The 26,167-nt window shown below is 41.9% G+C and overlaps 3 protein-coding genes and 2 long non-coding RNA genes across 10 annotated transcripts in view; 4 read left to right on the plus strand and 1 right to left on the minus strand.

The window, feature by feature from the left end:
- The first annotated feature begins 1,259 nt into the window (after positions 1-1,259).
- On the plus strand, positions 1,260-9,682 carry LOC129818673 (leukemia inhibitory factor receptor-like). Of its 3 annotated transcripts, none has more exons than XM_055874813.1 (16): positions 1,260-1,438; positions 1,539-1,723; positions 1,845-1,998; positions 2,115-2,369; positions 2,531-2,657; positions 2,847-2,983; positions 3,090-3,226; positions 3,319-3,472; positions 3,625-3,686; positions 5,709-6,087; positions 6,627-6,728; positions 6,826-6,999; positions 7,132-7,257; positions 7,339-7,432; positions 8,893-8,959; positions 9,074-9,682. In XM_055874813.1, exons 1-16 carry the CDS (start codon positions 1,372-1,374, stop codon positions 9,527-9,529), a joined length of 2,676 nt encoding a protein of 891 aa, XP_055730788.1. In that variant the 5' UTR covers positions 1,260-1,371; the 3' UTR covers positions 9,530-9,682. The 3 variants fall into 3 exon arrangements, with proteins under 3 accessions (XP_055730788.1, XP_055730789.1, XP_055730790.1); XM_055874814.1 differs by having other exon boundaries at positions 9,077-9,682; XM_055874815.1 differs by having other exon boundaries at positions 1,554-1,723.
- On the minus strand, positions 2,702-19,722 carry LOC129818689 (uncharacterized). The gene is made up of 4 exons (XR_008753971.1): positions 19,468-19,722; positions 15,479-15,562; positions 6,560-6,691; positions 2,702-2,970 (listed from the first exon to the last, which is right to left on the minus strand). It is a non-coding gene; the product is annotated as an uncharacterized LOC129818689 (long non-coding RNA).
- On the plus strand, positions 9,841-18,383 carry LOC129818688 (uncharacterized). Of its 3 annotated transcripts, XR_008753969.1 has the most exons (6): positions 9,841-10,183; positions 10,587-10,730; positions 10,927-11,305; positions 11,691-11,727; positions 11,841-11,912; positions 12,104-18,383. It is a non-coding gene; the product is annotated as an uncharacterized LOC129818688 (long non-coding RNA). The 3 variants fall into 3 exon arrangements; XR_008753968.1 differs by having other exon boundaries at positions 9,842-10,730; XR_008753970.1 differs by having other exon boundaries at positions 9,843-10,730; positions 10,927-11,185.
- Positions 19,723-25,084, plus strand: cfap53 (cilia and flagella associated protein 53). Its single transcript, XM_055874818.1, has 8 exons — positions 19,723-21,123; positions 21,453-21,682; positions 21,787-21,960; positions 22,070-22,373; positions 22,482-22,700; positions 22,826-23,042; positions 23,208-23,310; positions 23,436-25,084. Exons 1-8 carry the CDS (start codon positions 21,049-21,051, stop codon positions 23,677-23,679), a joined length of 1,566 nt encoding a protein of 521 aa, XP_055730793.1. The 5' UTR covers positions 19,723-21,048; the 3' UTR covers positions 23,680-25,084.
- An 802-nt stretch (positions 25,085-25,886) lies between these two features.
- The window catches only part of myo5b (myosin VB), a 77,699-nt gene continuing 77,418 nt past the window's right edge, over positions 25,887-26,167 (plus strand). The window contains exon 1 of one of the 2 annotated variants that reach the window (XM_055874807.1): positions 25,887-26,160. In XM_055874807.1, the coding sequence (XP_055730782.1) occupies positions 26,050-26,160 (111 nt within the window). In that variant the 5' untranslated portion in view covers positions 25,887-26,049. The remainder of the gene's footprint in view (positions 26,161-26,167) is intronic. The other variant, XM_055874808.1, reaches the window with a different exon arrangement.

The raw sequence follows: 26,167 nt of genomic DNA on the forward strand, positions 1-26,167 counted from the left end.
GAGTGTGCAATATAGAAGGGTAGTCAGTGTACATTCTGAACCTTGTTTGAAGACAGTAGGTCACATGACCAAGGAACTATTAGAAAAAGAAAAATGCATGTAAAATCTTGTGCGATGAAATTGGACAAACTAAAGGGTGTGCAATGTGAGAGGCCCATTGAGTGGACATTCCAAACCTTGTTTGAAGTCAGTAGGTCACATGACCAAGGAGCTATTGAAATTCGAATGTAAAAAAGCTTTGTTCTTTGTTTACGCTCCCTACCGAATTAAAATAGGAATACAAAATGCTGCTTACATTTCCACATGTTTATTAGCTTTGGAAAGCGAATTCATGTCCAAATCGGGAAAATAAGACCTGTGCAATGTTGTGCGCAATTTTTCCAACATCATGACAGTTATTTGGAGTCTGTGGTTCAAGTGGTTTGAAAGCGCGAATATCCAACTTGAAACTTGTCTTTACCTCGGTTAAGTAATTTACGTATCGGCTAATCACATATGTTATAGCAATCTGTCAGCCGATGAGAGAGGGGTGTCGCTTTCTCTTACTTCTCTTTATGTCTAAAAAGTAGTCTGGTCCTATGACTTTCATGACCGATAGGATTTCCTGTATTGTATCATGTTTCTACTAAACGATTTAGTAAGAAAAACGTCAGCCTGGAGAAAAATGTCAATGTGCCAAACTTTTTATATTTTTCCCACATTGCTTTTACAAGAAAAACCTCCCCTAACAACTCTTCCAGTTCCCAACGCTTTGCCAAGTTGTGTCTTTGTAGTACAGCACGTTGGCCAGCCTAAAGGAACCACACTTGAATATTTTTTTCTGTGGATACAAACTCATGGGATAGTGGGTTAGCTGACAACGTTACGAAAACGAAGCGTGCGCTTCAATGGGGCAGAACAGTCTGTGAATTGTGATTCTGGATGGCCAGATAGCTACCAACAACCATGTGGGGAATTGTAAGTGACTCTTTTTTTTAGCTAGTTTCAGCTTGTTCTTGATACCATGTCTTGTTTTGAGGTGTTTTGACTGATTGAATGTCAATTCCATTATTGCTAGATAGCTAACCAACAACTAAGGGTGTATTTGAGAGACAAGTGGTCAGTGTAAAAATAATAATAATACATAAATCATTAACAAATAAGTGCTCATTGTGCAAATGTAATTATGTTTTCAATAAACATTGGAGACGAAAAGTTTACTTGTTGTCAACAATCTAAGCCAACCCCGTCTGTTTTTCCCCATAGTTGCACACGCGTTGGTTTTGTTGCTAAACAACCAACCAGTCTATCCAACAACTATCCCGACCAGAAACTACTGAGGCTGACTTTAAACCAACACCTCACCACGGCATATTTTATGGGAGTAACATCATGTTGGTTTTCCTGCTATGGGCTTCACTGTTCCTCTCAAGCCTCCAAGAACAAAATGGTCAAGATGGTAAGTCCCAAACGTTATAATTTTATCAATATTTTTGACTGATACAGAACTGTACAGTATGTGATGTTGAATTGCATTTTCATCATGCATACTGTAACAGGCTATACCTATGTAGCTCCAGGTGTCCAGCTTTCTGGACCTCAGAATGTGAGTGTGGATTATGACCTAAAAGACCAGAGGATATCTGTAACATGGGAAGATGACCCATCTTCCTCCAGAGTACCGGACAAACTGATTTATGATGTGGAGGTTCTCTTAACAGTCAATATGACTGAAGTACACAGTGTGAGTGTTTTCCAAATCAATTATGCACATTACTACTATTCGACCTTATTACCACCGGACACAATTCCAAGGTTACTATATAGAAGTATGAGTGGCTGGTTTTGGGTGTTGATGTCCTCAGGAAGCTGTGGATGTGAGACCAACCCTCGCCAGCAGGAAATACCACTGGAGTTGGACCTCGGCTTTACCCCTAGAGTGCACCTCCCACTCAGTCAGGCTCCGCTCCAGATACCAGAACTACACCAGTCAATGGAGCCCCCTACAGACCATCACTGGTTGGTGTTTTTAGTACAATTAACGCAAAATCACACGCAGGCATGTATACACGTATACACACACACACAGTACACACAAACAATGCTGTTCATTCACATCCGTAACCTTTCTGCAGGGAGGTCCTCATCACATCCACAGGTTTTCCCAAGAAGCAGTGTGGTTCAAGTCGATAGCAACTTTACTTTCTGCTGTATTCTTGGGCCAGGGCAGAGACTTGAATACATGAAATACAACAACATTCTAATGAACACCACCCACATCATTGACCAGAGTTATGCCATGGTTGTGCATATGCAGTCTCCCTCTCCGCCCAGTTGCATCAATGTCTATTGTAATTCACCGCTGTATGGCACCTGTGTTTACGTGGGATGTAAGTATAAACTTCTTGTAAGCCTCCCTCTTACCAATCTAAGCAGCTAAACAGCTCTGTAGTTCCTTGCCATACTGTACAGTTTACAGCATCATTTGAATGTAATCATAATGGATATGGGATGTGTTCAAACATATAGATCCTATAATTCACTCCCCCAGACCCCCCTGGGGACAGGAACCTTGTGTGTGAGACCCGGGACCTGGAGTCAGTGGAGTGTCACTGGGACACAGGGAGGGCCACCAACCTGACTAAACAGAGGATGACTCGTTATCACCTGAATGGAAGGTACAGTACAGTACTATAACAAAAAGGAAAAGCCACACACTCTAGTAGCTCCAATGCAATAATTTATTCACCAACAGTTCAACAGCAAGCTGTCTTTATCAGGCTAGAGTACTACCCAGGCCATGGTATTGTTAGTATTATTGTGTAATAATCACTGGAGGTGACATTCTCTGTCCATGTATTCTTCAGAGCTTGTCCAAACAGAACAGTCTCAAACTGCTACCAAACAGTACGAGTGGATCAGGGGGAGAGGAATTGGACATTGACTGCCAGAAACCCGCTCGGCACACTGGAGCTCAGAGACACAGCAGATCTGAAGAAAAGAGGTACAGTAGTGTGATAGCAGCTCCTCTCACACTGCATATGAATCTATTCCTTACTCTTAGTATATTGATTTACAAGGCCATTGAATGTTGAGGTTCTACCTTCCAGTGCGTTTACTAGCTCCCATGGAAGTGGTGGCTTCAGGTGTGAATGCCAGTGTTCAGTGGCAGTGGGAAAGACCGCAGTACCATATACTATTAATGGTTTGCCAAGTACAGCTGAACCATAGTGGGCACATAGACATGGTAAGTTACAGTAGGACACCTACAATACAATGAACAATATAGTTATTAACTAGGCAATACTAATGCTAAGCCCATTTACATTCTATTCACAGAGGAACTATTCTGGCATAGGTCTTAGGTCAGTAGTTTTACATGGCCTAGCACCTGCCCAGACATACACCGTGCAGGTGTGTTGTGGATTGAAACAGCACTTCTGGAAATGGGGCGACTGGAGCGAAGGTAGCACCTTCAAAACCGAAGAGGACAGTGAGTATCCAATCCATATGCAGCTACATGGACACACCTTTTTAAATACGGGTAACAAGGAAGACAGTTCAAACACACACCGTATGTGTAGATTGTATTTGATTACATACAGTTCACCATTTTTATGTCATTGTGTGTTTTTTTGTCCCCAGTTCCTGAAGCGTTAGATGTATGGATGCAGATTGAAGGGAACCAAACCATTATACTATGGAAAGTAAGTTTTGAAGATTGTGTACACTATATAGTATACATTATGTGATATTGGTTATACTACATTATAAACTGGGTGGTTCATGGCCTGAATGCTGACTGGCTGACAGCCACGGGTATAACAAAACATTTATTTTTACGTTGGTAATCAGTTTATAATAGCAATAAGGCACCTTGGAGTTTGTGGTATATGGCCAATATACCACGGCTAAAGGCTGTATCCAGACACTCCGCTTTGCATTGTGCCTAAGAACAGCCCTTAGTCGTGGTATATTGGCCATATACCACACCCCCTCGGGCCTTATTGCTTAAGTATAGCACATTAGGGGACTGGGCTGATAATCAAGACTTTAATTAGATACAGTGGGCTCCAAAATTACTGGCACCCCTGACTGGCAATGCACAAACAATGCTTAAACAAATATAAACAATATAATTATAGAGATAAACTCAAAATACCAACATGTGAGAAATACTGTACTTTATTAATGTTTCAATGGAACCAACCAAAATAATTTATTGATTTAATTAAAATTCAATGTCCTCCAAATCAAGGTTTCACAATTAATGGCACCCTTACAGATTACTGTAAATAACATCTACCAAAATTAAATCACTAATTAAATTCCACTTATTTAAATTTATCTAAGTTTTAAGGAACTATATTGAGCCATTACATCACTTCCTGTTTCACTAGGGTATAAAAATGATGTAACACACCTGCAATATCCCGCTGTCATCCAACACCATGAAGAAAACAAAAGAACTAGCAGTTCAAAAGAGACAGATGGGCATAGACCTTCATAAATCTGGTAATGGCTACAAGAAGATCCACAAACGATTGAATATACCACTGAGCACTGTCAGGGCAATTATTAGAAAATTCAAAAGATATGGAACAGTTGAAAACCTCAAGGGTAGAGGACGCAAATGCATTTTGCCCCCCAGGATAGGGAGGAGGATGGTGAGAGAAGCAACAAAATCCCCAAGAATCACTGTGAAAGAATTGCAGGCCTTGGTGGCGTCTTGGGGTCACCAGGTTTCAAAAAGCACCATCAGACGCCACCTCCACATCCACAGGCTCTTTGGAAGGGTTGCCAGAAGAAAGCCCTTTCTGACCCCAAGACACAGACGCAAGCGCTTGGAGTTTGCCAAACGTCATTTAAATTATGACTGGAAGAAGGTGCTCTGGTCAGATGAGACCAAAATTGAACGTTTTGGTCAGACACAGCATCGGCATGTTTGGCGTCGAAACAGAGATGCATACAAGGAGAGGTACCTCATACCCACGGTGAAATATGGTGGGTCAGTGATGTTTTGGGGCTGTTTTAATTCCAGAGGTCCAGGAGCACTGGTTAAGATTGATGGCATAATGAATTCTACTAAGCATCAGGCAATTTTGGCTGACAATCTGGTTGCCTCTGCCAGAAGGCTGGGACTTGGCCGTAAGTAGACTTTCCAACAAGACAATGACCCGAAACATTCCTCAAGATCCACACAGAAATGGTTCTGTGACAACAAAATTCATGTTCTGCCATGGCCATCTCAGTCGCCGGACCTCAATCCAATCGGAAACCTGTGGGCTGAGTGGAAGAGGGCAGTTGATAAGCGCAAACCAAAGAATGTGAAGGATCTTGAAAGGATCTGCTTAGAGGAATGGTCCAAAATCCCTCCAAATGTGTTCCTTAACCTTGTCAAACATTACAGGAAAAGACTCCATGCTGTTATCCTTGCCAGAGGTGGTTGCACTAAGTACTAAATGAGGAGTGCCAATAATTATGAAACCTTGATTTTGGTTAAATTTATTTTGTATTACATAATTGAATGATTTTGGTTGGTTCCATTGAAACATTAATAAAGTACAGTATTTCTCACATGTTTGTATTTTGAGTTTATCTCTATAATTATATTGTTTATATTTTTTAAAGTATTGTTTGTGCATTGCCAGTCAGGGGTGCCAGTAATTTTGGAGACCACTGTATGAATTATATCAAATAGATTATAATATTCATCCCTTTCTCTTTAGCCTCTTACAGTGAATCAGAGTCATGGGCAGATCAAGGGCTATGAGGTGACCTGGGGAAGGCAGGAGACAATTGTCCATCCACCTCAGAATGACCTTCTCATCAGTGATCGATCCACCGATGAGGGGCATAGGGTCACAGTTACAGCCAAAAACTCTGCTGGCAGCTCCCTTCCCTCGATCATCATTATTCCCAGGCTTCCTCACAGAAGTAAAAGCTCCATGGAAATTGTTGGCAGTGATGGTGGGTTTAACCTATCCTGGTCCGCTAGCCCCAATGCTAGCTGTGGCTACGTGGTGGACTGGTGTCCCACACATACTAAATGCAGAGTGGAGTGGGTTAAGGTACCAGCTGGTATAACCAGGGCCAGAATCCAATCAGGTAAGATGCCATCTCAGTAAGGGGATAGTGTGTTGAAATGAGATCTGGGTTCAAACACATGTATTAGATTTTTTGTTATTTAAATACTTATTTCCTGTGTAGTTGAGTACTTTCAAATAATGTCTCTCGAATCCGCTACTTCTACTGGCAGTATTTGAAAGTATTTTGAAATTATGTCCATTAAATAGCCTACTATTTGAAAGTGTTTTCAAGTACTTATTTTAAATACTATTTTCTAATACCTGGGTTAAATGCATGGGAGTTTTTTTTTTTGTCAGTATATTTGTGTATTTCCAGATACATTCCAATATTCAACTACTTGTCTTTTATAATAAAAAATATCTGAATACTTACTTCAAAATGTATGTGAAAGTAATTGAGATATTTGAAATAGTATTTGAACCCAGGTCAGGCTGAAATTGCTCAAACACCATGTCACAAGGTAAATGCTTTTTAATAGTTATTGTAATACCTTTTGGAGTTTGGTTCGTGAAGAATATGTATACCTTCATGCCCTTGTTGCGGTTTCTCACACCCAGCTAGCTTTGAAGAGGGGGTGAGGTACACACTCTCCATCTTTGCCTGTACTCCAGGGGCTCCAGAGCTATGGGAGAGAAGGGAGGGCTATGTAAAAGAGTGCCGTAAGTATCCACTCTTCTGACTTATAAATCCAGAATTCTTCATTCTCTTTCCTCCTGCTATAGTATTTGACCATCCATCTCTATCTTTGCTACATAGTTCCAAAAGGACAGATTCAGAGGTTGGCTGCAGAACAGCATGGTTCGGACACAGTTCTGATCTCCTGGACTGGTATTCCCCCGGAGAATCAGACGTCATTCATTCATGGTTACATCATATACTACTTTGATACTTCCCATCCTTCCAGCATGAGAATTTTCAATGTCACTACAGGTATAAAACACATGTCCAGAGAAGATTTACAGTATTCGGAGACAAATTGATTAAATGTAATCATATCTTGCTGCTTTCTTTTTTTTCTCCTTACTTTCTTCTTTTTGAATCATTGCCGGCTATGATGGACAGATGAGCCTGGGGCCAAGAATCTGACAGGCATACCTGTCAGCTCCTACAGATTCATAGTGAAGGCCCTCACATCAGTAGGGGAGGGCGGAGACTCTTCACCAGTCTTCCTCCAGATGAACCCGCAGAGTATGTCCTGACCTATTCAGTTGTGCATTTGTATTGCTGCTGCTTTGTAAAAAGCTGTAACTTTCTGACTTCATTCCACAGCTGATCAGTTGATCCCAGTGATTATCATTTCCCTGGGTTCAGCTGCCTGTCTCCTCACTCTGGTCACCATCTTATGCTACAGAAACTGGAAATGGTAGGAACATGTTTACTGTCATGTCAATCAATCAATCAAATGTATTTTATAAAGTGGGTTGTTCCATGTCATTTCAGAAAGCCAAGACACCCACCATCTCAGATTGTTCTGAAATTGTTTCTGTAGTTAGAAACAGATAAGATTAGCATTTGTGCAACATTATTTTGTTCAAATATAATTACATATCTGAGAATTGAAGCTAATTGATTGCACCTAAATTGGTCATTTTAATTTATAGGATTCATATAATATTTAATAAATATAGAACCTAACATCTGATTTGGACCAAGCTTTTTTTCTAACAATGAATGGTCAAAAGCCACCTATGGACCCTGCACACCCCACACCAATCCCAACCCATCCCAACAATGAGTATACAGTATCAGTTCACTATGTCTGACTAGTAGTATGGAGCTGCAGCTCTGAGTATTGGTTATTCATCCTAGAATATAGGATGGGACAGAAACCTAACAACTTCAATGACTAATTTCTCTGAACAGGGGGAAAAACAACATGACCAAATTCACTGAGAATACATTACATAGGATGAAGAAACAACACTCAGAGCTGCAGCTCCATACAACTAGTCAGACATAGTGAACTGATAATATATACCTGTTGTTGGGTTGGGATTGGCGTGGGGTGTTTGTAGGTGACTTTTGACCGTTCCTTTGGATTTGTCATGACGATCTCATTGTTAGAAAGACGTTTGGTCTAAATATGATGTTAGGTACTATATTGAATAATATATGAATCCTATCAATTAAAATAGGCAATTTGTATGCAATCAATTAGCTCAATTTCTTGGAGATCAAATTATATTTTAACAAAATAATGTTGCAGGAATACTAATTGTATCTGTCTCTAACAACAGAAACCATTTCAGAACAATCTGAGATGTGCTTTTTAAGGTGGAACGACCCAAAGCCCTTTTTACATCAGCAGTTGTCACAACGTTTGTATAAAAATACTCAGATTAAAACCCCAAAGAGGAAGCAATGCAGATATAGAAGCACGGTGGCTAGGAAAAACTCCCTAGAAAGGAAGGACCCTAGAAAGAAACCTAGAGAGGAACCAGGCTCAGAGGTCCTTTTCTGGCTGTGCCGGGTGGAGATTCTAAGAGTACATGGCCGTTTAGGCAAGATTGTTCTTCAAGATGTTCAAACGTTCATAGATGACCAGAAGTGTAGCCGGAGAGTAGAGCATTTCAGTACAGCCTGGTCTCACAGCAGTCTAATCTTGAAGTGACGAAAGCATGGATTAGCTTTTCTGCATAATTTTTGGACAAACAGTTTCAGATTTTTGTAATGTTACAAACTGCTCTTGAAAATATTTATGATATGTTTGTCATAAAATGCTGTTACAAAGACAGTGCCCACCCCACTCCATTGGCTGTTATTTTTTCCAGGACCTGTCCATATTACTGTTTTATCAACCATTTATTTTCTTCATGTCAACAGTGTGAAAGAGAACCTGTATCCTGAAATTCCAAAGCCAGTATGGAAGGAGGAATGGTTGACACCACTGGTAGGTCCTCGGTCCCACTCCATCTTGTTTTTGCATATAAGCACTCTAGACTAGAAAGCAGTACTTGCTGCAGGTAGAGTATATCCTGATATTAATGTTTTTCTTGTTTTCCAGCAGGGCACTGGCCGCCAAATCCTCTATGTGGATCCATGTCAACCCAGTGAGATTGATATAGTGTGTAACCGAGAGCAGTCTGGAGAAGCTGTACTAGATAACAATGCTGGAAAGGGTGCCTTAACCAACACAAACTCTGATGTCCCAGCTCTGCATGGATATTACAACCAGCTCCTCAGCAAGACCACTTCAGGACACTTCACCTTCTCTCCTCACACAATGGGATCGCCATCCTCTCAACTCCCAGGCACAGTAATCCAGAACCCCTCATACAACCTAGAAGTACAGGCTAGTTTAGATATGGAACAGTCTGTGGGATATGAGCCGGATATGAACTCTTTCTCCTGTCCTAACCCTGAACCACACAACGCCATGTCGTATGTGCCCGTTGAGACGGATTCCTGGGGTTACAAGTTCCAGTATCACATAGAAGACAGCTCTCCTCTCCAGGAGTAGAGCTTCTGGGCAGCCCTATTTCCATCAGCTCCACTCAATTCATATTTTTGTTCCAGCCCAGCACTAACACAGCTGAGAAGACCAATTGATATTTTGATTGGGCCATGATTGCACTGCTCCTGGAAATAAAAGTGTCTTATCAAACAGAAAGAATGAACTGATGTTCTTGTATTTATTTAAATGCACTTCTCTCTCCTGACTTGATATGTTGCTTTATGTGAAATATTTAGATGACAGTGGAAATGTTTTAATAGATACAGCATGAGTAAGTATTGCTTCCGTCCCTCTCTTCGCCCCAACCAGGGACCTTCTGCACACATCGACAACAGTCACCCTCCAAGCACCGTTACCCATCGCTCCACAAAAGCCGCAAGGGAAACAACTACTTCAAGTTTCAGAGCGAGTGACGTCACCGATTGAAACGCTAGCGGTCACCCAACTAACTAGCTATTTCACAAATTCACACCGGTTTTTTTCTGGCAGCATATGGAAGCACGTTCGATTGTGCGTCAAGATTTCAGCATAGCAAATTTGTATGAAGGTCTGGTTATTAAATGGGTAAATAGTTCAATAGTAATATGGTCTAAAACGCTCTGGTGACAAACTTTGCTACCCTGTTTCCAATTATCTACATGGCTTGGAGAACCTATTCAAGTAAGTTAAGTAAATACATTTCGAAAATGTTTTGAATTTTTAAAATTGTTACAGTGTAGGCTAACTCAAATGAGCTAGCTAGACGACTTTACATACTGTATAGATAACGTTAGCTGGCTAAGCGAATTAAATATCACCAGCTACCTAACTTCATATTAGTTCGCTATCTTGATGTATTTATCACTGTAAAAAACAAACTCCAAATGCCATGGAGGAGGGTGAAAGGATAATTTTTAGCAGCCCCAACTTTCAAAGTGAGAGAGTAGGTTATTCTGGATAGGGCAGGCACTTTTGTGTAGTTCCGTCCCTAGAAGTGAGGACGGAGGTAAAAGTAACATAATATTCAGTGCAGTGTAGTTTGGGTATAAGGAAGTCTGTTTCTTGTGAGTTTTTCTGTCCTCAGATAAAGAGAGCTCTGAAAGCTTGTCTACGGATGAAGAGTTCCCAATGAAGAGCAGTGGTTCTCAGTCCTGATCCTGGGGACTCAAAGGAGTGCACATTTTTGTTTTTGCCTTCAAATGATCAACTCATCATCAAGCTTCGAGTGGTATTCATGTATTCATTTGTGATGCTATCCTTGTTATGATCCTGTTAGTGTCACATGCTACATATGCACATGTGTGCTCATGCATCTATCAATCCAATGTTATCATGCTTTGTTATAAGGGATATTATACTTTAGTAGTCCACAATGACCTGGTGATGTAAAAGTCTAATAATTACATTATCTTCCATATTCCTAGATACCTTGTAAATGGAGTTTCCTTCAAAACGATTACCTACAGTTACCGTGTAGGGCACTGCAAGGTTGAGTGACCAGGGCCATCTGGGACTGCCTCCTGGAGGAATTCAAGTGTGTGAAGGCTACCTGTGTCCTGCATAACTTCATGAGGATGGACACGAGGACCAGGAGGGGAACTGCAGCTCGCCGGCGTGTGCCAGAGGAGAAGTCTGGTGCCCTGCAGGATGTTTCAAGGATGGGGTAGAACAACGCAGCAAGAGGTAATCCGTGTGCGGGAGATCTTCACCTCCTACTTCTTTGAAGAGGGTGCTGTTCCATGGCAACACCATAGACTACACTACGCACAACCAAAGGCTCTTTTAAGAGCCATCCACATTGCAGTAAGAGTATTCTTCCTTTTACTTAGCTATGTCAACTGCAGTTATTCAATTCCCAGTTTCTCTCCCTTTAATTTCTAATTCTTAGGTGATGGTGCTGTTTAGGTAAGGGTGTGATGTCTGTACAAAAACAAAACAGGCTATTTTAAGTCACCCATATTGAAAAAAGTTTAAACAATTAGACACCCTGTAACCCACACATACACACATGTATCAATCTGATTGATGGATTGCGTTGTGCAGTAAGCAGGCTCAGGTGTATAACTGTGGCTCCTTCCACCTTCAAAGAATAGGCAAGAGGGCCAACCATGGAGAATAGTAAGACAATTCATTATTTCTATAACTCCGCTATATTTTTTGTCCTCGTGTGTCTGTCCATGTTTTTCAGCATAAAGTACTCTGCAGCAACTTAGTGTGGACACCAGGTAAGGCCACACACAGATTCCTGTTGAACACTCTCTTTAACTACCTTATTTTCTCAATAACAGTCTCTCTCCTTCACTTCATCCCTCTCTCCCCTTCTCCCTAAATCCTCTAGGTTATATCAGCTGTGTCAGTGAACCCCTCTCGCATCTGAACTGGCTAATTAGAGGGCACAGCATGATCAGAGGTGAGAGGTCACGTCAACAGGAAGTATTATTGAAGAGATTCTTTACATTGAAATAGAGATTCAGTAGTCCCATAGTTAATGATCCAAGGTCAGTTTTGCATTTCACCTGATGATTATGATGACAGTGTTAGCATGTTTAAGCCTTGTGTTTTTAAAATGTTTATTCTATCTCTCCATCTTTCTCTCTGCAGGTATGTTTTGATGTGAGAGAGGATGCCAACCCCCAGTCCCGTCATACAGGGGCAAAAATCTGATATCAACCTTGGAGGGGACAATTACATTACATTTTCTCAAGAGCAATTCCTGAGGGGGACACCAAAAGTAGTGCTGTAACACATAGCCTACGTTGTTAAATGTATATTGAGGAACCATAATTCCTACAACTGGATAATTGATAGGTACAGTAGTTAACTGAAGGGTTTTCTAAACTTGTTCAAATGTTTAAATCATTATAATACTACTATTAATAATAGTTATAGCAGTGCTCCTTACCAGTCCAGTATGTATGCAGGTATTCGTACTTACAACCAGCAATATCAAGAAAGGCCAGTAGGTGGCAATGGTACTGTACACTGTGTGGGTGTAGTTTTCATAAATACAATGAACATGGTGTGATCACATCTTAAAATAATCTCCATTGAGAACCATCACAAAGTTGGTCTCTGTATTGAAATTACCTTTTAAGTTGACTTTTTCTGATACATTTATATAGTCATTAAATATGTGCCACTGGCCTGAATCTACTACAATATCTTTACAAGAACAAAAAGCTTAAAATAAGTACAGTTCTAAAAGTGAAAGAACTACTTCAATGAATAACCCAAATAAATCAACCAAAATATCCTTCAGTCAGTGTCTCAACTCGGTCAGTGTCTCAACTCGGTCAGTGTCTCAACTCGGCCAGTGTCTCAACTCGGCCAGTGTCTCAACTCGGTCAGTGTCTCAACTCGGCCAGTGTCTCAACTCGGCCAGTGTCTCAACTCGGCCAGTGTCTCAACTCGGCCAGTGTCTCAACTCGGCCAGTGTCTCAACTCGGCCAGTGTCTCAACTCGGCCAGTGTCTCAACTCGGCCAGTGTCTCAACTCGGCCAGTGTCTCAACTCGGCCAGTGTCTCAACTCGGCCAGTGTCTCAACTCGACCAGTGTCTCAACTCTTCAAACAGCAGCTATGGACAAGTATGTCACACAAAGTATGCAATTTTAAATAAAATAACATGAAATAAATCATTTGTAAGTGTACTAAAAACTGAAAACTACTAAACAAAAGAACAAATATCAATTACACCAGGGGTTCTCAAACAGGGGTCCGTGAAATAAAAAAGTGTAATGAATGTAGTCAGTACCACAAGGTTTCCAGTAAGTTTACATATAATATAGAGTGGAGGTCCCTGAGGACCCCTCAAAACCGTGCCTCAAAATATGCAGGGTTTCCAGTACCCAAAAAAGGTTGAGAACCACTGCTATACACACTACTGAACAAAAGAACCAAACATATGTTTGTGGGTTTCAATGCATCCAACAAATTGCTGGCAGATATTTTCCCTCTTGAGACTGTCCAGCCTGTCTTTATGTACATTACAGACAATTACGCCGTTCAGTCTCTCTTGGCCCATGCTAGCCCGTAGCCAAGTCTTTAACCTGCGGAGTGCACTGAAACTCCTCTCAGCCTCACATGAAGACACTGGCACCACAAACAAAATTCTGATCAGCACCTCAACTTGGTCAAACAACCTGGAAGCCTCCTGAGGACTGCTGCCTCTCCACTGCTGCTACAGGGGTATTTGTTGTGAAAGAGAGGGATCTGCACTAAAAGAGAATCTATGTTCAGTTCTGGGTACTGATCTAGAGACTCATCCAACTCCCCCGTGAGAAGCGCTCTTTCCAACTTTTGCAGGACGTTTAGACTGTCCTTGTCAAAACGGTCGCCAAACTAAACATCCACACCATCCAACACTTAAAAAATTTCTGCCCTATAGTGATCCACTGCTTTGCCAGCAAATCGTCTTGAGTGCGTCTCAATGGATTCAATAGAGTCAATCAATGTTGTTGCTTTCTCATACAGTGCAAGGTAGCTTTCGTCATTTCTCGTGCTTTTAAGAGATGACCGCACACACTTGACTGCAGCCTGCATACCAGAGACAGTCTGAGTTGTCTTCTGCAGTGAAATGTTTAGACATTCAAGCTCTCCAAGAACAGCAGAGGCAAGTGTGAGGCCCAACAGTCTTGCCTTTGCTGAAGTGCTCGAATAAGCCACTGGCAGTTGAAGCTGTCTTGGATGCAGATTTTGCCATCTCCTCTAGGCTGCTTAGTACCCGCTCATACTGCCCTAGCACAGCTCTAATAGCAGTATTCTGCACAGTCCACCTTGTTGGACATAGGGGTTTCAGGGTGGTCAGATTTGTATCTTTGGACGTGGCAATTGATTCAAACATGCTCTTAAACTTTCCTGACTGGCCATAGAGGACACCTAACTGATGGACCCAGGAAAGGGAATTCCGGATCAGTGGGAAGGCTGAGCAGCCAGCCTGTGTAATCAGATTTACACAGTGTGCTCCACAATGGACATAGAGGGCTAATGGCTGCTGCCTCCTCACAATTGCCTGTGCACCTGTGTATTTTCCTGCCATGTTTGAGGCACCATCGTAACTCTGCCCACGTAAGCCAGACATGGGCAAATTGAGCCTCAACAACACATCAGTTGCCACCTTCGCAATGCCCTCACCTGTTGTCTCCGACACCCTGTATAGCCCAATAAACTCCTCGTGAGGGACAAGGTCATGGTCAACATAACGCAGACAGACACTCTCCTGTTCAGCACCAGAGACATCTTGAGTACCATCAACAATTAATGAAAATTGTACAATCGGAAGAGACCTAATCTCAGCTGAAATGCCTTGAATGACAGTTACAATTACAAAGTGGCGGTGGGTTTGGCAGTTTTGATGTGCTGTGAATTTTTCAATGGCTTTTCTCCAGTTCCTAAATCCTGCACTAATGAAGGCAGCATCTGCTCTTTGGCCAAACGATGGCTAGCTTGAAAACCCTTGGCTACAGTGAAAACACAACACTCCTTTTATTGATGGATTATAATGTAGCCAGGGGAAATTGCGAAACCATCTCTCTTGAAACGTCAACAACCGCAAGAGTTTGCAGTTCTATAAATTGTGGGTGTGGCTGATATGGTTTTGTGCCATCACTGAGGTAACTGGACAATGCTGTGCCACTGTCCCCTATACTGGTGTGGCTGGCAACAAGGGTGACACCTGGTCCTGCCGTGGCTGTGACACTGTCCTCTGAAGTCTCTCTCTTTGGCTCTTTCCCTTTCACCACCCTCACTGACTCACAGACAAGAAATAAGGTGTTTGCCGTACTCCTAACTACCGGTACCCAAAACTACACAATTAATCACAACAGTAATACCATTGCCTTAAACAAATCTTAGTTTAGTCACCAGTTTAAGTTGAGAGTGGGGGTATCCATGGCATTTTCCAATTATGTCCCTATTTTACAAGTCAAAAAATTGAGAACCTTTCATAATGTTGCCAAACAAAGACTCAACAAACTTACCTGAGACTCCTTGTCTCTGCCAGTCTGTCCCTGCATATCTGTCCCCAGCTCTGCTGTCTGTGTGCCATATTTTGCCTGCTCTGCCTAATGACATAATTGTGAAACATTTACATTAGCATTTCACTTCTTTCTGATTAACATTTTATCAACTAGTCTTTGAGATATTAGGCTACTAGAGTTCTTACTTTGCGTTTTGGTGTACTGAAAAATACTCTGATGTCCGTCTTTTTACTTTTTTTCTGCCATTTTTCTACCTGGCTGGCTGGCTGGCTGGCCTAGCTGCACACACACACATTTACACAACACATGCTACAACCTTTTGTAATTTTAATATAGTTTGTTTCATATTGGCTGGCTTCCAACAATAGCTGAATTTGTAAAGCTAGCGAGCACCAATTCCGTTTCTGTGGTGTTTGTTATAATCTTTTCTACCTGGTTAAATAAAGGTTAAATAAAATAAAAACAGTTCACTAGCGACAATTTAGCTTTTGCAACGAGACCATTAAATACACTGCACAAAAAATAAAGGGAACACTTAAACAACACATTGTAACTCCAAGTCAATCACACTTCATTTGTGGCCTGCTGGAGGTCATTTTGCTGGGCGCTGGCAGTGCACCTCCTTGCACAAAGGCGGAGGTAGCGGTCCTGCTGCTGGGTTGTTGCCCTCCTACAGCCTCCTCCACGTCTCCTGATGTACTGTCCTGTGTCCTGGTAGCGCCTCCATGCTCTGGACACTACGCTGACAGACACAGCAAACCTTTTTGCCACAGCTCGCATTGATGTGCCATCCTGGATGAACTGCACTACCTGAGCCACTTGTGTGGGTTGTAGACTCCGTCTCATGCTACCACTAGAGTGAGAGTACCGCCAGCATTCAAAAGTGACCAAAACATCAGCCAGGAAGCATAGGAACTGAGAAGTCGTCTGTGGTCACCACCTGCAGAATTACTCATTTGGGGGTGTCTTGCTAATTGCCTATAATTTCCACCTTTTGTCTATTCCATTTGCACAACAGCATGTGAAATTTATTGTCAATCAGTGTTGCTTCCTAAGTGGACAGTTTGATTTGACAGAAGTGTGATTGACTTAGAGTTACATTGTGTTGTTTAAGTGTTCCCTTTATTTTTTTGAGCAGTGTATATTTAAGACAATGGTATAAGAGAGTGTAGTTCTGTTCAGTTTGGACTTCAGTTTATCGCTAACCTTATCACAGGGACTTTGAAGCACTACAGCTGCATGCTGATCTTGGAATAAACTGACGATAGCAAAGATTCCATCTTTGACGACGCCACATAAATGGAATAGGTACTAGCTAGCTTGATAGTTAATGTTTGCTTTAGTTTGCGCGCTAGCTCTGCAAATTCAGCTAGTGTGTGAACCCTGCCAACATAAAAATAAAAAAACATTGCTATGGCGCGATTGACTGGATTAACCTCACGTCAGTTACGTACATTGAGTGCCTTTCGGACAGTAGACACGAACCCTCTATTACCTTGCCAGCTAAAGAACTGGCAGTGGATCAAACCATCGTGAGGCAAAGGGCAGGGGAGGTCGCAATCTTTTGAAACTTAAAAACGCGCTATTAAGTGTCTATAATCAGCACAAGTGGGGGGGGGGGGGTCGTGTCCCCCCTGGGATTTCCGCCTATAACGTCATCGCCACCTCACTCTCTCTAAAGATAACCTTTGGGCCGACTGAGAGCCCAAGGCTGGTTAGGAAACACTATTATGTAATTGTGATTAACTAAAATTATGGTAGCACTGTGATTCATTAATCATATGCTGCCTTCCCAGCTCCTATGTTCTTACCTCTTTCTTCCTCTGTTTTTATAATGCACAACATATGTACATTGAACTACAGATTGAACATGTATTTATAATATTACAATTATAATATTTATAATGCATGTATTTATAACACTTGGACAATTAACTTCTTTAAATAAAGGGTTTTACATTCTCTACTGGTTAAAATTAAGTCTTTCATTTGATGAAATACTACACCCTATCCTGTGTTTATCAGATCAATGCAGATTATGGAAATTAGATATTGAGATGGACCAGTTTGAGTATGTACATGATGCATAGGAAGTGTAGTGTACTGTTTTTTTAAATTATATTTCTGTGTATATGAATTACAAATCAGCCTTTAACTAGTTAAATCATGTTTCTAGTCTATTGCATAGTTACAATGTGTAACCAATGATGTCCCAGGACCAAGACTCGTAAACACTGTTGAAGTGTATCATTGTAATACATACATGCAGACACAGCATCATTCAAAGACGGGAATTTTATGCTCCTGGTATTGGATATGACTGAAAAACTATCTCAAAGACATTCATACCTGAACTGTACCTTCATTTGCCACAGAGTACATGATCAGTGAATATATTAAATGTACAGGCTACAATGTGGGGATCTCATGCATGGTAATAACTACATGTATATATTACTTCCTTGGCACAAAGTTATAATATATTATACCCAGCAGCATACCACCCTGCATACCACTGCTGGCTTGCTTCTGAAGCTAAGCAGGGTTGGTCCTGGTCAGTCCCTGGATGGGAGACCAGATGCTGCTGGAAGTGGTGTTGGAGGGCCAGTAGGAGGCACTCTTTCCTCTGGTCTAAAAAAAAATATCCCAATGCCCAGGGCAGTGCCCTGTGCCCTGTGTAGGGTGCTGTCTTTCGGATGGGACGTTAAACGGGTGTCCTGACTCTCTGAGGTCATTAAAGATCCCATGGCACTTATCGTAAGAGTAGGGGTGTTAACCCCGGTGTCCTGGCTAAATTCCCAATCTGGCCCTCAAACCATCATGGTCACCTAATAATCCCCAGTTTACAATTGGCTCATTCATCCCCCTCCTCTCCCCTGTAACTATTCCCCAGGTCGTTGCTGCAAATGAGAACGTGTTCTCAGTCAACTTACCTGGTAAAATAATGGTAAAAAATAAAATAAAAAAATAATATATTATACTCAATCCATAGCCTTCATTAATGTCATTGAGTGTTTTGAAGTTGATACAACTGGCTATGATAGCTGAGGTTCATAGCTAGGTTCTGAACTAATATGTATACCAAATGTTTTAGGGTCTATACACATAGCTAGCTACACATCCATAGGCATACAGGTATTTTTTTATCCTCCACTGCACAATAAGCAAGAAAATAGCTAGCTAGCTACGTTATTTCATCTATCTGCATTGCATGGCAAATATCAGCAAGGCAAGATCACAAAATTGCACATTAAACAACCAGAATTAAATGTTCACGCTCATGTCACAACAACCATAAAGCTGGCCAGCTAGCTGGCTAATGTTAGCTAGTCAGCTAGTTCGCTAAATCGCGATTTCCGTAAATTAACCACCCGATATGATTGGTCATCGCCGCTGGTGATTTGCATAAAGTTGGGAAAGCATGTCTTTTTCACCGCCTCCCAGGCCACATTCGCACCGCTCAAATGTCCCCCCGCTTTCCTTCCATTGAAATTAATGGAAAGCGGTGTTTCACCGCGTGCTAGTGAACGCGGGGCATCTAGTAGGGGTCTCTCGAGATCAGGGAACGTTCTCCTGCCCACTCCCAAGCTGTGTTCGAATACTCATACTACCCACACTAACCGTACTATTTGTGACGTTACTTGAGTATATAGTATGCTTATTGGTCATAGTATGGATATATTTATTATATCCATACTAGTTAGCTAGCTAGCTACCTAACAATTTACAAGTTCCCCAGATGTCGAGCTAAATTCGCCAAAATATGACGTTTACACGCAGAGGACACTATTCCCGTGCTTTAGGCCCACAATGCAATTCTTCAGGAAATGGGCTTGGTTCCACATCGTTTTCAGATTTCAAGAAAATGGCGAAAAATATGCAGCCAAAGTCCAACAGCGGATACAAATTCATTGCTTTTAACTAATTACGACAAATGTTAACAAAATGTTGAGAAATGTAATAAAATAATGACTTTTCCAATAATTTACCTTACACGTTGTTGGCTGACAATTTTCTACCTACGCTGTCCTTACGAACCACAGCATATCATTACAGCAGTATGAACAGGTGTGCCGAAAATCGTTCTTCATTGCTGCGACTTGCTTGCTAGAACTTGAGATTTCTGCTCTTCACTCCGGTGTCAGTTTAGCCTACATTTCACTGATCTTAGTAGCATAAATAATGTTTGTCTGTAGTTTTCGGCTTGGCTATTTGTTTCAAGTGTATGTGGCGGTTCTAGCTTGTATGGCGCCCTGGGCGGCTGCCATTGTCGCCCATACCTAAATCCTCAAATGATTTTGTAGTGTATAAATGCATATCTTAGCCAAACTTCGTCATCTCTCCCATGTCTTATTCGACTAGTATTTTTGAAAGTGTAAGGATAATAATTCAGCCATAGTAATGACATGTTTATTGCTTGCTAACATGTTACTCCGTCCTATGTTTAATATAACACACATACATTCATTCTTACTTTCGGATGCCTATCCTGACGTGAAGTTTGTTCTATAGAAGGTATTTGACTCTGATGTGTGCCACAAAGTATTTGACTCCAGCCACAAAATAAAGGAAATTAGAAGGGGGGTCTTACACTCATAACAGGGGGGTTCTGGCAGGGCGAGATTTTCGGCACAACACCTGTATGTTACGTTAGTTGTCTACTTATACATCAAACTTGCCAGTATATTAACTATAGGCTATCTAACTACCCAACGTTTATTGACTTAATTATTCCATTCTTAGCTAAATTTTATTATCGTTGTGCGTTCTCAATGAACGTTGGGTGCTTTCGTAAATTCGTTCTGGCTATCTACTCCGATTGTGTACCAGTCCAGAGCAAGAATAATGCATTTACGAGCGCTCAACAGCGGTTGAATATGGTCGACAAAAAAGCGTCATTAAATTGTTGCCACCAACGCTCTGGACAACATAAAAACTGCCTAACCAGCTCTGCTATGGCGAGTAAAATGGTCAGAGTGGTGTCACTCATTTGTGTCTGGAAGTAGCTAGCCAACGTTAGCATGGTGCTTGACTGCCGTTGTAAGGTCAGAACGCTCAAATCCTACTCCTCGGGCCGAGCGTCCAGTGTGCGCTCCGACTTTTCAAACGGACAATGACAACGCTCTGAATTTACGAGTGGACTCTGACACTCCAGGTTGAATTTAAGAACACACCCGAAGTCGTAAAATGTCTAACTAGTAATTTGTTACGCTAACTAGCTAGCATGAGGTTGCATAGCAACAACTTCCGGTAGACCGGCGAAGAGCTAGTACGCTCAACTGAAAGGATACTGTTTCGTTTACAGTATATTAAAATTAACTAATAGTATGTAGTATATACTCATTAAATATGTAGAATACAGTATGCTAGTATGGGTATTCGAACACAGCTCCAGTGATCAACCCCTGCAGCATGTTTTGTAGTTGTCATGGTAACAATGTATTAGTTCCGTCAACAAAATCGCCGGAGAGACTCCTCGTCAAGGTCCATGTGAAACAGTTGGGAAACTTGATGGGATGCAGGACAAATAGAAGTATCTGGCTGGGAAGAAGCTTGTTTTGTATCCAAGTATGTTGGCCAGTCAGACTAGAAATAAACCACAATGTCGCGAGTTTACGGGACCAACACCTCATTCAGTGGCGGTGGTAAGTTCAATACAAACTCCGTGACTAGTTAACGTTAATAAGCTTAGCTACATGTTGTACATAGCTAAACAAACGTATTGTTTTGTAAAATTAGAGAGTAAGCATATCTAACAATTATTTTTTAAATTGTTTTTACCGACCCCAGTTGACCTGGGTAGGAAAATTGGCCCTTGGCCAGATAGATTCCCGTGTGACAGTTCTGTACAATGTTTTAGTTAAAGCAAATAACTACAGTAGGGCCTTGAGTTTTCCTTGGCCAGGTCACTTGGTCAGGAGAAACTGCTGCCTCCCATAAACATAATTACTAAACCCTTACCAACATTTTCTAGAGGGCGAGGTTCCCATCATCCAGGCCTCCAGACTACCTCATCCTGGAGAGAAGGAAACAGGAGGAGGCCCGAGACAAGGTGTTGGAGTTCACCAAGTACCAGAACACCTGTGACCTTAAGACGCGCTGGGAGAAGAACTCTGACCGGCGCATTGTGTTGGGAACCATTGAGAGACGGGTCAAAGATGCCATTGGGCAGTATCAGATGACCATCAATGAGAGAAGGGAGAGGTCTGTGACAAATATTTTGGTTGAGTTCCCATAACAGCTGATCATATTTCCTTAAGAGGTATTTCAATTGCTCCATGTCTGTCTATCACCCCTGTCTCCCTTAGACTGCATGATATGTTGGAGGCAGAGGAGAAGGAACTGCTGAGAGAAATGGAGACCAAGAAGGAAACAGTGCTGGAGAGACAAGCCAAGATGCGAGAGAGAGCCAAGTTACTGCGAGAGAGGAGGGAGAGTGAAAGGCTAAGTGTGGTTGAAGACAAGCTTGAACAGCAATTCAGGTAGAGAGAACAACTAAAGGGAGTTTCTACAAGACAATGTTGCAGCTTTCTTTTATATGTGTGTGTTAAAACCTCTATACAAATAGATTTTTAAATGGACCAATTTCAGAGAGCGGAGTGAGGAGCTCCGGGCTGAACAGACTCGACGCAGGCAGGACGAAATTTGCACAGAGCGGGCTGCGCAGCTATGTACGCGGCAGGTGACGCAGCGACAGAATGAGGAGGAGGAGCAGCTCTTTGCTCAGCTGTGGGAGAGCGACCGGCGAGCCAAGGAGGAGCGGGAGGGCCAGGATGCACAGAGGCAACGCCAGAGTAACTTGCAGCAGCTGGCCTACCTGCGTGTTCAGATGGAGGCTGCCGAGCAGCAGAGAGAACAGGCCAAGCAGCTCAAAGAGGAAGAGGCCCTGCTACTGGTAGGCAAATTCAGCCTGTAATTGAGATGTTTCTCTCTGTGTCTGTGTCGGTTTCTGCTTTGTGATCACTAATTGAGCCCTCTCTGTTTTTCTCTGTGTGTGTCCCAGAGGGAGCAGAGAGAGATGCTGCATCTGGAGGAGCAGAGAGAGCGCCGTCAGAAGCTCCAGGGTCAGGAGAGCCGGCGCAGGCTACTCGACCACTCTCTGAGGCTGAAAATGAAGCGCCAGGCCAGGGAGCAGCAGGACGAGCTGGCGCTGGACATGAGCATGCTCGAGCATCTGCTGACGGAGGAGAGAGATGAGAAACAGGGCAAGGTCACGAGGAAGGTGGGAAAGTGGAGTCGTATTAGTATGTTAAATTACCACATTGTCACTCTATTTGGCACACAAAGAAATCTTATTAAACTAAAAGAGGCAGAGGATAACTGACTGAGTGTGTGTGTGTTTCACAGCTTGAGCTGCGAGAGGAGCAGAGTAGGTACCAGCAGTACCTGGCCGATCAGCTTGAGGAACAGAAGAGACAGGAGGTGGAGACAGAGCAGCTGATCGAGGCAGAGCTAAAGCAGACCTGGGCCCGGAGGGCAGAGCAGTGTCACAAAGAGAAACACGCCAGGGATAGGCTGATGAAGGATGTGATGGACACACGCCGCCTGCAGATCCAGGAGAAATGTAAGAAAGCGGAAGAGAGGAAAGCAGATCTTTCACTTGTGCAGGTCCTTTGTGACAGTGCAGTTGATTTACAGTATACAATGACTTGTTTATATCACAAGTCATCTTTTAAATAGGATGTGGTCTCATGGTGTGTGTGCTTGTGTATTTGTGCTTCTTTTTTAGTGGATTTGAACAAGCAGAAACAGGCTCAGCTGGCCGAGGAGAGAGACGAGCTAAACAAAACCATACAGGAGAACAAACTGCTGGATGAGAGAGAGAAAACTCGGTATGCATAATGTGATCAAAGATTCTGACATGCGTCCTCTCACAGAAATACACAATCATTTTACCCTTTTTCACACACAGCAGAAGACTTCATAATTAATACATATCTCTGCTTTCCTCTCCCAGTCTGAGACAGGGCTGTCAGGAGTTCCAGGCAGACCTGCTGGCCCAGATGATGTACCAGCAGCAGTTGCATGATGAGGGGAGATCTCAGACAGAGCAGGAGCACCAGCAAGGCCTGGTCTACCAGGAGCAGTACAACAGAAAGATGCAGGAGATCCTCTCCAGGCCTACCTCACACACCAGGGCTGTCCACCCTTTCAGGAGAACCTCTTCCACTAACCCACAGGGACAGTTTAGCTTGGAGTAACCTAGCATGTGAAGTAAAGCAAATGCATTTATGGCCTGGCTCGGCAGGGAACACATACTTTCGTAATTCAGACAACGTACAGAAACACTAATCTCTAAAAATTATACACCCACACGAACACACGCCTAACCCTGTCTTACCTCACAAACATACATCTCCGGCAAGTGCTTTATGTGTAATCCTCTTAAGACAAATCGGAAATTAGCTGTCCCAAGTGTCTCAGAAAATGGCTAATGGATATTAAATAAAAATAAAATAAATGTAATCATATTTTTGAGTTCAGAAAATGTTTCCATTTTGCTCCTTGGCAGAGTGCTGTATTGCATACATTGATGGAGGATTTCACCAGGAACAAAGCTGTTCATATTTTGTTCAGTAGGTAGCGCTGAAAATGTATTTTTTCAGTTCAATTTCAGGAACTCTTTTTGAGCAAATTGTTGGTATATTAAATGTACCTATTTTAAGGATAAGTCGATTTTCAATTGAATAATATTACTGTGGAGGCGGAGGCCTGCCTGCATACACATGAAGAGAGTAGTGTCTTTGGATTTCATTGCACTGTAATGTGATGGCAAACATAACATTGTTGGGTAATACAGGGATAAAGTCTGAAATACATTATGTGTCATGAGCATAAGTTGCTTTCTCTGGATATAGTTACAGCAAGTGAAGGCAGAGAAAGATACAAGAAAATCTATCTTGTCGAGTGTGAAAGTGTGTGTGTGTGACATTTAAATTCATGCATCATGTGCTATATAAATCTACCAAGCAAAAATGAGATGTGCCTGTATTTAGCATGTTAAATAAGGCATGATTTAGTGGTGTCAAAAATAAGAATTGGGCTAAAAGCTTATTGTATCACCCAACTCGACTAACTGGATTTTAGTGCCATACTGCCATTAAGTCTATTATGCTTAGACTCATCACATGGCACATACCTGTAGGTAGTTGAGCAGGTGATAGGAATTCAGTGGTTAGTCTGACTTGAGTTACCAGAACAGGTTGTTAGTGGCATGTCAAAGCATTGAGTCCTATTATCTCAGTGTCATTCCCAAAGCAACCCATGGTGTTAGCACCAACGTTGAGACCACCTGCTGTGGAATGAGGCATACACAACTCTCCAAACGGATTGCTGTAGAAAATATTTCACAAGCACTAACTGAGTAATGTCTATCCTCTTTGTAACCGACTGTTTTAGGCCCATTTCATAATAACACAAACCCTTTTCCTTACAAACCCTTTTACTTATCAGTGCTAGTTATCAATACTACTGTAGTTCAATGTGACCTTCAGTAGAATGTATACATTACAAATTGTAGAATGTTGAAAAATAATTGTGTATTCTTGTACAAGGCATGGAGCAAATAACACATTACTAGTCATTTTCCTTGTGACCTGTTCCATCTGTGATCTCTGTTCTCTTTATTTTTTTAATTTCATTTTTATTTAACCAGGTAGGCTAGTTGAGAACAAGTTCTCATTTGCAACTGCGACCTGGCCAAGATAAAGCATAACAAATCGACACATACAACAACACAGAGTTACACATGGAATAAACAAAACATACAATCAATAATGAGGTAAAAAAAAAAAAGTCTATATACAGTGAGTGCAAATGAGGTAAGATAAGGGAGTTAAGGCAATAAATAGGCCATGGTGGCGAAGTAATTACAATATAGCAATTAAACACTGGAATGGTAGATGTGCAGAAGATGAATGTGCAAGTAGAGATACTGGGGTGCAAAGGAACAAGATAAATAAATAAATACAGTATGGGGATGAGGTAGATAGATGGGTTGTTTACAGATGGGCTATGTACAGGTGCAGTGATCTGTGATCTGCTCTGACAGCTGGTGCTTAAAGCTAGTGAGGGAGATATGAGTCTCCAGCTTCAGTGATTTTTGCAGTTCGTTCCAGTCATTGGCAGCAGAGAACTGGAAGGAAAGGCGACCAAAGGAGGAATTGGCTTTTGGGGGTGACCCGTGAGATATACTTGCTGGAGCGCGTCCTACGAGTGGGTGCTACTATGGTGACCAGTGAGCTGAAATAAGGCAGGGCTTTAATTTTTGTAAAAAAAAAATAATGATTGTAATGGGTGGAATGTATTTTGACTGTGCCTGCATACTTTTCAGATTCCATATAGCAGCCTGGTAGGTGAAGTCAATCAACACCCCATACCTGCAGAAGGAGTGGTTTGGGAGTGTAGTCATGGCATGATATTGGAATGGATTTTTTCTTCTTTCTAAATAGCCTGCTGACAATAATGACTTGAGGACAGTATGATCTGGATCGTGGAATAATCACAGCTACCTCTGAATACTCTAGCAGAATCGTCTACTACATACAATATCTAAGGACTATAACGCCATAATGAAAAGGCAAGTGAAGGAACATAACGTCATAATGAAAAGGCAAGTGAAGGAACATAACACCATAATGAAGAGACAAGAGGGGAAGATTGACTATGAACTCTACTGCAAGGTAACAT

This window comes from Salvelinus fontinalis, chromosome 21 (genome assembly GCF_029448725.1).
Source record: "Salvelinus fontinalis isolate EN_2023a chromosome 21, ASM2944872v1, whole genome shotgun sequence".
Taxonomy (NCBI): Eukaryota; Metazoa; Chordata; class Actinopteri; order Salmoniformes; family Salmonidae; genus Salvelinus; species Salvelinus fontinalis.

Bases quoted from the DNA above. Each gene is read 5' to 3' on its own strand.
- cfap53 (XM_055874818.1), top strand. From the start codon at position 21,049: ATGTTGGCCAGTCAGACTAGAAATAAACCACAATGTCGCGAGTTTACG. The intron at 21,683-21,786 runs GTCTGTGACAAA...TGTCTCCCTTAG, and splicing joins ATCAATGAGAGAAGGGAGAG to ACTGCATGATATGTTGGAGG. The intron at 23,043-23,207 runs GTAAGAAAGCGG...CTTCTTTTTTAG, and splicing joins CCTGCAGATCCAGGAGAAAT to TGGATTTGAACAAGCAGAAA.
- LOC129818673 (XM_055874813.1), top strand. From the start codon at position 1,372: ATGTTGGTTTTCCTGCTATGGGCTTCACTGTTCCTCTCAAGCCTCCAA. The intron at 1,999-2,114 runs GTTGGTGTTTTT...ACCTTTCTGCAG, and splicing joins CCCCCTACAGACCATCACTG to GGAGGTCCTCATCACATCCA. The intron at 8,960-9,073 runs GTAGGTCCTCGG...CTTGTTTTCCAG, and splicing joins AGGAATGGTTGACACCACTG to CAGGGCACTGGCCGCCAAAT.